Raw genomic sequence first — 10,609 nt, 5'->3', positions numbered from 1 at the left:
CTTTGAACTGAAGATTTCAAAGCACCGAAGAACACTCATTGGTGTTTCATAAATGCAAAGAGTTGTATTCTGAGACTATTATTAAATTGTTTTGGGATTAGAAGCCTCTGCATTCACTAATAGAGTCACTTGAAAAAAATAGAGGCCAAGGTTTCTTGTGTTATTCCTTTAATCAGGTCATGATTCAAAGCCAAAGAATTTGAGGATATTGCATTTTCATTCAAATGTAATTTGGCATTTGGTATTTTTTAAAATTATTATATAGGAAAATGAAGATGCTCTCATGGTGGAAATCAGCACAGTTGCTTCAACTTCAAAGCAAGTCCTTGTGAAAATGTAGTTTGAAAGTTTAAGTTAACCTGACTGCTCTAACCTGAGCAGTGTCAATGCCTTCATTTAATCACTGTAGGTTGAAATTCACTCCTGGGCAGAGGGTCATCACAAAGGCTTGTACTATACCTAAGTCCATGCTAAGACGTAGTTTGAAAGTTTAAAGTAGAACTAAAGTTGTCCATAGGCATTGTTCGATCCCCCCGCCAAAGGGTGAATTTGAGACTTAAGGTCATGACAGGAAACGCACTGAAGGCAAAGGAATATTTCCAATTGATTACAAAGGGAATTGGATCTGAGATGGGGATGGAGGTTGTGAGAATGCAGAAAAATAGCTCTCTGCTTCCAAGCAGGTTTATAATGAAATGTCCAGTGCCCCTAAGAATGACCAGTATGAACAGAAAGGACCAAAGGGGATATCTGCTCAAGACAGCCAGTTGTGCTACTGGTGCAGCTCTGAATCACCTTGACATGCATTCTCATTGCACCACCAAGAGAGTCAGTGGAATGACACAAGCAATGCAGACTGCAACGTGCATTATTAGGATTAGTCCAATAATCCCAAACCCTGAGAAAACAGCAGGTTCAAAAGGAGCATTTACCGAGGCATTATACTTTGTTTGGTAACTAGTTAGGACTTCCTGTACCAAATGCAACGCAGATCCTCCAGGCAGTCCTAAAAACTGTATAAAAGGATTCACTGCTCAGGTCTCTTCTAAACGCTTCTTTGGACTTCGTCTCCTCAGTGAACTGGGTAAGTCCAATTGGACTCAATCTCTTTCCAACACAAGAGCTGTCACAGTAGGGTCCATTTTCATTTTAAGACTAACTCTTGTACATACTCTCTGTATTTTTATTAGGGACGAGGGTGTTTCTCCATTATCGTCTTTTGTAGTTATTCACTTGCAAGTGCTGGTGGATCCATGATTCGGAGCCACAGGTGGGGATTTTAGGAGCACCATATGCAATTGGGAAACATATTTCCAATTAACTGGAAATAGAATTAGGGCATTTAAATCTTTAAAGTAATATTAGAAAGTTCCTCAGCCATTTTTCTCTTGGATAGATTAGGAAGAAACTTCGCCACCTTAGGCCATAAATGGCCAATTCAGGGGGTCTTCTTTATGCTGAAGGAGCTGTGACTCCTCACTGTTGGAGCCAGGAGAATTATTAAGCTGACACCTGGTGTGATCCAATCTGGCAGTTCCTACATTCTTATGAGCAGAAATGCCCACTGAAGATTCTTACACTCAGATGGTGTAATTTAGGGTCGCTCCATGGAAGTCAGTGGACCTGAACCCATTTTACCAGAGCTGAGGATCTTGTCCTTAGTGATTTCTTTGGAGAAAGGAAAAGTTTCTGTTCCTTCCTTAGCAAGTATTGGTGACTCCCAGGGTTTGGAAAACCAAAGAGCCACACTCTGACACTGGACTCAACTGGTTTGCATGCAGAGGTTGAATCCTCAAGGGAAAGGAAAAGATCAGCATTATCCCAGCCAAGTTCTCTTTGAGAAATGTCTATAACGGTCCCAGCATCCCAGGTATCCTTCAAAGAAATAATTACACTTATTCCAGGCGGTGTTTTTAGACAGGTCACTGAGAGGGCTTCAAATGGGACAATTGGGAGGTACATTTAGTGTGAGTGGATAAGAGGCAAAGAAAGAGGAAATAGGAACAAATATATAGCCAAAAAGATAGGAACTAAGTCCACTCCTCCTGTCTCTCTCGGGCCCCACGTAGACCTCACTGCTACAGTAACTGAGGTTTGAGTCCTTTCTTTCACTGGCACATGTACCTTCTTTTTACTCTACTCCCTGTTGTGTGTTTCAGGTTTACCTCCATCACAGAAAGATGTCTTGTTCCAGCCTGTACTATCCAGAATGCGGGGTGGCCCGGCCCAGTCCAGTTTCTGGCAGCTTCAATGAGCCGTGCGTTAGGCAGTGCCCTGACTCCGAAATAGTGATCAGACCATCACCAGTTGTCGTGACCATCCCAGGACCAATTCTCAGCAATTTCCCTCAGCAGAGTGAAGTGGCAGCTGTAGGAGCACCTGTGGTCGGAGCCGGCTATGGGGGTTCATTCGGTTTGGGGGGATTGTACGGGGGCTATGGAGGCCATTATGGAGGATTGTATGGTTACGGGGGATTAGGTGGTTACGGGGGCCGTTATGGATTCGGGGGATTGAGTGGTTACGGGGGCCGTTATGGTGGATGGTGTGGGTACGGGGGAGGTTACGGTTATGGAGGATTATCCGGTTCCGGGGTATCTTGCCATAGGTACCTGAGTGGAAGCTCTACGCCATGTTAAACCCTGCAGGAATATCAATGGTAAAAGAAAAGACCAGGAAATGAAGAATAGGCTACAGATTCAGATGGAGATTTCAGAAGCGCTGTGCAGGCATGGCTCCACTTGGATTCAACGCGAGCTGTGTCTGCTCAGCGCCTTTGTCTCCTAGACCCATTTCTAATGTTATGCTTATAAACTCTTTCTGCCAATGCTTTCCCAACCGCGTGCTTAGTCTCTCAGTCACATGTGGACTCATTCTGAATTACACTCAGGCTGTTTGCACTAACCCCGTAGTCTGACGGAAAGAGGGGCCTTAAGACAGGCATTAGTTGTATTTATTATCACTCGAATTTGTTTGTCCAACTCTGCACCTGCGAAAAAGGAAAAACAACTTCTTGCCTCAAATGCATCGCAAGGAAGCGGGTGATCGGTCGCAGCCCTTCTGGAAACACGTGAAATACCTTCTTTCTCTTGTGTATTATTTCTTTCTGTAACTGTGTATTGCAAATTTCATTCTCATTAAAAACTATGCTGCATTGTAATATCGGTCTTCTGGCTTTCCTTGTTCCTCCCTCCTTGTTTAGAAATCCTGCTGCATGAAATTCACCCCTGTAGAGCAGGCAGCACCAGACACCTCTCAAGTTGCAACTTTCGAAGGCATGGAGTGGTTGGAGAGTAAAGCCCTTTAAGTGGTTCATAGCATTATGCAGGCTCTCTGCACAGGGGTGGAATTCTTCCTTGCATTATCTGTTTTGCAAAAAGTCTTTTCCTCCTAAGTCTTACACAGATTTTCACCTTAAGAATGTAAATATTTCCTTTCATTTCAAAAAGACCAATCACGTGCTTCATGGAAAGTGTCTGTGTGAGTCTTTGCTGGATAGCCACCCAGATTTTCGGAAGGAAAAGAATACTGGCCACCCCTAAAGACAAATGACATTACACCAAAGTCATTTGCAGCAGTCAGGAATCTCCTCTGTGATATGAAGAGATTAGTACACTGACCATTACTTCAGTACAAGAATCTAATGGTGTTTTAGGAAGCTGTTCCTCCTTGCACTCCATATTACCATTCTTATGTAAACCCCCCTGGCTGTACCATAGCTTGATATTGCAGGAACTGCGCATAGCAAGTTTGCATTTTCTACTATGTTTTTCTTCAACATTTTCGTGGGTCTCAGTTCCCGGAAAATGAGGATTTTGCACTAATCAAATTTTTGATTTGACAACGCAAAAGAAAAAAATGTATCCAGACCATCCCGGCTCTTCAATGACATGATGTAATACTCACACCGTGAGGGGAGATTTAGCCATCTGCCACCGGGTATTATTTAAGGGTAACACAGCTCTATTCTTCAACGTCATACCATACCTATTGACCCCTCCTTGGAAGGGAAGAACATAGGCATTGCTGCAGCAGATCAGGCCTCTCTCCCACAGTGGTGAGTGCCCGAGGCTTCACAGGGAGGTGCAAGAAACCCAGCAGAACACAGGCATGGGATCACCTGCCCACAGAGGAACTTTTTCACTATCCCCCGTCAATCCGATCTACCCCCACGGACGATTGGACGATGCCCTGAAGCACCAGAGTTTATATCCCTGCCAATCTTGAAGAAATGCAGTAAATCCATCTCAGTCACTAGTTCCTCCAGAGTACTGTGAGCACCACTCTCTCTGCATCACCAAGAGAAATGTCTGAGGGCATCCCTCTCTGTAGAGATACACCAGGATCAATAACGAATTTAAAGCTGCAGCATTAAAGGCCTGAATTGCACAGGAATAAATCTTTTTGCCATTAAGCAATGAGCCTTTCACCCCCAGATCACAGTTTCATTGAGAACAAATACCCGAATTTCGCCAATCTCCCTCTCTAAAATATTCTCAGTCCTTTCCCTCAGGAAAGCACAGTGGGATCTCCAGCAGCAGCTGACACTGGAGGTGGTGATGGGGGCGTATGTGGTGATAGAACCTTATACCGTTATGGAGGCTTATGTAGTTGGGGGGTCCCTTTGGTTCTGGGACATGACATGGTTATCGGGATTCATATGGTTAGGAAAAAGAAAGGGAGTACTTGTGGCACCTTAGAGACTAACCAATTTATTTGAGCATAAAAGATTCTGTGGTTACAAGGCACTTTATGGTTGTGGGAGGAATATAGTGTTGTGGGGATGGTGATGGGGCCATGGGTACCTTAATGGAAACAGTGGGCTCTGTTAAACCCAGTAGGCATATGCAAAGAAAAAGGAAGAACCAGGAAATGAACAGCAAGATACAGATTGATGGTTTAGCGCATAGGCCTGTCTTTGAGAAGTGCGGAGTACATTGAACTCTTTGTGAAACAACAAAAGAGCTCCACTTTATCAGCACCTCTGCAAACATGCCGAATGTTTCCCATCATTCACAGGATGGGTCTTCTAATGCCTTCCTGGCTATGCGCTTTCACTGTTATCAACACAGTGGGCCTGATTCTCTACTGCGCTATGGGTTTTTACACCACTCTGTAAAGTGCAAAGGCAGCAGGGCCTTAAGGTGTATGGGACCTACATTTGTAGTGACTTTCCTGCCTCTTTCCAATGCCAGAGGAGTGTCACAAGACTTTAGTGTCAAGGAGAATCAGGCTAGGTTCTCTCCTATCCAGGAATATGGAGCGTTTCTTTCAGCCTTTTAACTTTCTAACAGCAGCTGCATAACGTAGAAACTTTTTGATCTTCAGCTTTTGTTGTGTTTTCGTTACGTTGTGACAGACCAGGGTGAAACAAGGAATTAACAATGGTGGCAAACAGACTTGATTGTCAAACTCTACAGCTGTGATCTTTTAATATATCGAAAAGCTTCCACATCGCTATGAGCCACTTAAAGGGCTTTAATCTCCTATCACTCCATGCCTTCGAAAGTTGCAACTTGAGAGGTGTCTGGTGCTGCCTGCTCTACAGGGATGAATTTCATGCAGCAGGATTTCTAAACAAGGAGGGAGGAACAAGGAAAACCAGAAGACCGATATTACGATGCAGCATAGTTTTTAATGAGAATGAAATTTGCAATACACAGTTACAGATAGAAATAATACACAAGAGAAAGAAGGTATTTCACGTGTTTCCAGAGGGGCTGCGACTGAATGAAATTTGCAATACACAGTTACAGATAGAAATAATACACAAGAGAAAGAAGGTATTTCACGTGTTTCCAGAGGGGCTGCGACTGATCACCCGCTTCCTTGCGATGCATTTGAGGCGAGATGTTGTTTTTCCTTTTTCGCAGGTGCAGAGTTGGACAAACAAATTAAAGCGATAATAAATACAACTGATGCCTGTTTTAAGGCCCCTGTTTCCTTCCCCTCTGAGGGGTAAGTGCAAACAGCCTGAGTGTAATTCAGAATGAGTCCACATGTGACTAAGAGACTAAGCACGTGGTTGGGAAAGCATTGGCAGAAAAAGTTTAAAGCATAACATTAGAAATGGGTCTAGGAGACAAAGGCGCTGAGCAGACACAGCTCGCGTTGAATTCAAGTGGAGCCATGCCTGCACAGCGCTTCTGAAATCTCCATCTGAATCTGTAGCTTGTTCTTCATTTCCTGGTCTTTTTTTTTACCATTGATATTCCTGCAGGGTTTAACATGGTGTACGGCTTCCACTCAGGTACCTATGGCAAGATACCCCGGAACCGGATAATCCTCCATAACCGTAACCTCCCCCGTAACCACACAGTCCACCATAACGGCCCCCATAACCGCACAGTCCGCCATAAGGGCCCCCGCAACCACTCAATCCCCCGTAACCATAATGGCCCCCGTAACCACACAATCCCCCGAAACCACCCCCATAACCATACAATCCCCCGTAACCGCACAGTCCACCATAACGGCCCCCGTAACTACTCAATCCCCCGTAACCATAACGGCCCCCATAAGCACCTAATCCCCCGTAACCATACAATCCTCCGTAACGGCCTCCATAAGCACCTAATCCCCCGTAACCATACAATCCTGCGTAACGGCCTCCATAGCCGTACAATCCCCCCAAACCGAATGAACCCCCGTAGCCGGCTCCGACCACAGGTGCTCCTACAGCTGCCACTTCACTCTGCTGAGGGAAAGTGCTGAGAATTGGTCCCGGGATGGTCACGACAACGGGTGATGGTCTGATGACCACTTCAGAGTCAGGGCACTGCCTAACACATGGCTCGTTCCAGCTGCCAGAAACTGGACTGGGCTGGGCCACCCCGCATTCTGGATAGCACAGGCTGGAGCAAGACATCTTTCTGTGTGCAAACCTGAAACACACAACAAAACATAAGAAGATAAGAATGGCCATACTGGGTCAGATCAAAGGTCCATCAAGCCCAGTATCCTGTCCTCTGACAGTGGCCAATGGCAGGTGCCCCAAAGGGAAAGACCAGGTTATCATCAAGTGATCCATGCCCTGTCACCCAATCCCAGCTTCTGGAAAACAGAGGACACCACTCCTGCCCATCCTGGCTCATAGCCATTGATGGACCTATCTTTCATGAATCTATCTAGCTCCCTCTTGAACCCCATAATAGTACTGGCCTTCACAACAGCCTCTGGCAAGGAGTTCCAGAGGTTGACAGGGAATAGAGTAAAGAAAAGGTACTAGTGTCAGTGGAAGAAAAGACTCAAAACTCGGTTACTCTTGCAGTGATGTCGCTGTGGGGCCCAAGAGAGAGAAGGAGTGGATTTAGTCCCTATGTCTGTGGCTGCGTATTGGTCCCTATTTCCTCTTTCTATGCCTCTTATCCACTCACAGTAAACTTCCCTCCCAACAGGCCCATTTGAACCCTTCTCAATGACTTTGTCTGAAAAACCAGTAAGAGTAACTATTTCATTGACGGACCCCCGGGATTCGGTGTCCATTATAGACATTGCTCAAAGAGAACATGGCTGGGATACTGCTATCATTTGCTTTCCTTTGAAGATTCAACCTCTGCATTCAAACCAGTTGAGTCCAGTGCCAGAATGTGGCTCTTTGGCTTTCTAAACCTTGGGAGTCACGAATACTTGCGGATGAATAAACAGAAACTTTTCTTTTCTTCAAATAAATCACTAAGGACAAGATCCTCAGCTCTGGTAAAATGGGTTCAGGTCCACTGACTTCTATGGAGCGACAATAAATTATACCATCTGAGTATAAGAATCTTCAATGGGTATTTCTGCTCATAAGAACATTGGAATTGCTAGACTGGATCACACCAGTTGTCAGCTTAATAATTCTCCTGCCTCCAATAGTGAGGAGTAACGGCTACTTCCAAATAAAGTAGAAGACCCCTACATTGGCCATGTATGGAATAAACTGGGAAAGTTTCTTCCTAATCTAGCCAAGCAAAAAATGGCTAAGAAACTTTCTAAAATTACTTTAGGAAGATTTAAATGCCCGAAATCAATTTCCAGTTATTAGGAAATATGTTTCTCAGTTGCATTTGGTGCTCCTAAAATCCCCACCTTTGGCTTCAAATCATGGATCCACCACAACCAGCTACTGATTATCTACACAAGATAATTATGTATGGAACAACACTCTAATCCCTGATAAAAATCACAGAGCGTACATGCAAGATTCAGTCTTAAATGGAAATGGATCCTACTGTGACACCTCTTGATGTTAGAAAGAGTTTGATTCAAATTGGACTTACCCAGTTGACCGAGGAGCTGAAGTGTGGAGAAGTGTTTAGAAGGACCCTGAGTTGTGAGCGCTTTTATACAGTGTCTAGGACTGCCTGGAGGATCTGTGATGCGTTTGGTACAGGAAGTCCCATTTAGTTACCAAACAAAGTTGCATGCCTCGGTAAATCCTTCTTTTGATGGAGCTGTTTTCTCAGGGTTGGGAGTATTGGGCTAATCTCAGCCTCAAAGGGAGTGACATGCACATTGCAATCTGCATTCCTAGTATCATTCCAGTGACTCTCTTGGTGCTGCAATGAGCATGCATGTCAAGGTGATTCAGAATTGCATCAGTAGCACAACTGGCTGTCCTGAACAGATATCCCCTTTGGTCCTTTCAATTCATGCAGGTCATTGTTAGGGGCATTCTACAGTTCATGATAAACTTGCCAGGAAGCCAAGATCCATTTTTCTGCCTTCTCACAAGCTCCATCCCCAACGGGTCAGATCCAATTCCCTTTGAAAACAATCGGAATCATTCCATTGCCTTCAGTGTCTTTCCTGTCATGACCTTAAGTCTCAAATTCACTTTTTGGCAGGGGGATAGTACGATGCCTGTGGACAATTTTAGCCCCACTTTAAACTTTCAAACTACCTCTGAGTAGGGACTTCAGTGGAGCATGGGCCTTTGTGTTGGCCCTCTGCCCAGAGGTGAATTTCACCTTACGATGATTAAACCTTGACCTAACATAGGACCGCCACTTGTGTCACCAATGGTATCTCAAAGGGTTTCCTAGACCAGATTTACTCATGGGTCCATGGAAGGGATAGGGGCGAGTTGAAGGAAGCAGTGCTCTTTTCTAGAAAGGTTTTCAGTTAAATCATTAAATTTGTACTCTGTTAGAAACCATAGAACCATAGAATATCAGGGTTGGAAGAGACCTCAGGAGGTCATCTAGTCCAACCCCCTGCTCAAAGCAGGACCAATCCCCAACTAAATCATCCCAGCCAAGGCTTTGTCAAGCCTGACCTTAAAAATATCTAAGGAGGGAGATTCCACCACCTCCCTAGGTAACGCATTCCAGTGTTTCACCACCTTCCTAGTGAAAATGTTTTTCCTAGTATCCAACCTAAACCTCCCCCACTGCAACTTGAGACCATTACTCCTTGTTCTGTCATCAGCTACCACTGAGAACAGTCTGGAGCCATCCTCTTTGGAACCCCCTTTCGGGTAGTTGAAAGCAGCTATCAAATCCCCCCTCATTCTTCTCTTCTGCAGACTGAACAATCCCAGTTCCCTCAGCCTCTCCTCATAAGTCATGTGTTCCACTCCCCTAATCATTTTTGTTGCCCTCCGCTGGACTCTTTCCAATTTTTCCACATCCTTCTTCTAGTGTGGGGCCCAAAACTGGACACAGTACTCCAGATGAGGCCTCACCAATGTTGACTAGAGGGGAATGATCACGTCCCTCAATCTGCTGGCAATGCCCCTACTTATACATCCCAAAATGCCATTGGCCTTCTTGGCAACAAGGGTACACTGTTGACTCATATCCAGCTTCTCGTCCACTGTAACCCCTAGGTCCTTTTTTGCAGAACTGCTGCCGAGCCATTTGGTCCCTAGTCTGTAGCAGTGCATGGGATTCTTCCGTCCTAAGTGCAGGACTCTGCACTTGTCCTTGTTGAACCTCGTCAGATTTCTTTTTGGCCCAATCCTCTAATTTGTCTAGGGCCCTCTGTATACCCTCCAGCGTATCTACCGCTCCTCCCAGTTTAGTGTCATCTGCAAACTTGCTGAGGGTGCAATCCGCACCCGTCCTCCAGATCATTTATGAAGATAGTGAACAAAACCGGCCCCAGGACCGACCCTTGAGGCACTCGACTTGATACTGGCTGCCAACTAGACATGGAGCCATTGATCTCTACCCGTTGAGCCCGACAATCTAGCCAGCTTTCTATCCACCTGATAGTCCATTCATCCAGCCCATACTTCTTTAACTTGCTGGCAAGAATACTGTGGGAGACCGTGTCAAAAGCTTTGCTAAAGTCAAGGAACAACACGTCCACCGCTTTCCCCTCATCCACAGAGCCAGTTATCTCGTCATAGAAGGCAATTAGATTAGTCAGGCATGACTTGCCCTTGGTGAAACCATGCTTACTGTTCCTGATCACCTTCCTCTCCTCTAAGTGCTTCAGAATTGATTCCTTGAGGACCTGCTCCATGATTTTTCCAGGGACTGAGGTGAGGCTGACTGGCCTGTAGTTCCATCTCTCTATGACTGAGCTGACAAGAAACTGAGGTCTTGCAAGATAATGGACTGACTAAGCCCTGGAAGAAGCCCAGGAGAGATGGAAATCATGGATTATGGGTGAAGGAGGAAAG

General features: G+C 45.2%; 1 protein-coding gene across 1 annotated transcript; it reads right to left on the bottom strand.

The window, feature by feature from the left end:
- Positions 1-6,220: 6,220 nt before the first annotated feature.
- On the bottom strand, positions 6,221-6,865 carry LOC144279889 (uncharacterized). Its single transcript, XM_077841592.1, has one exon. The coding sequence runs from the start codon at positions 6,863-6,865 to the stop codon at positions 6,221-6,223; it is 645 nt and encodes a 214-aa protein (XP_077697718.1).
- Between the last annotated feature and the right edge of the window lie 3,744 nt (positions 6,866-10,609).

Source organism: Eretmochelys imbricata, chromosome 24 (assembly GCF_965152235.1).
Source record: "Eretmochelys imbricata isolate rEreImb1 chromosome 24, rEreImb1.hap1, whole genome shotgun sequence".
Lineage (NCBI taxonomy): Eukaryota > Metazoa > Chordata > Testudines > Cheloniidae > Eretmochelys > Eretmochelys imbricata.
This window is presented reverse-complemented; position numbering and strand designations above follow the sequence as displayed.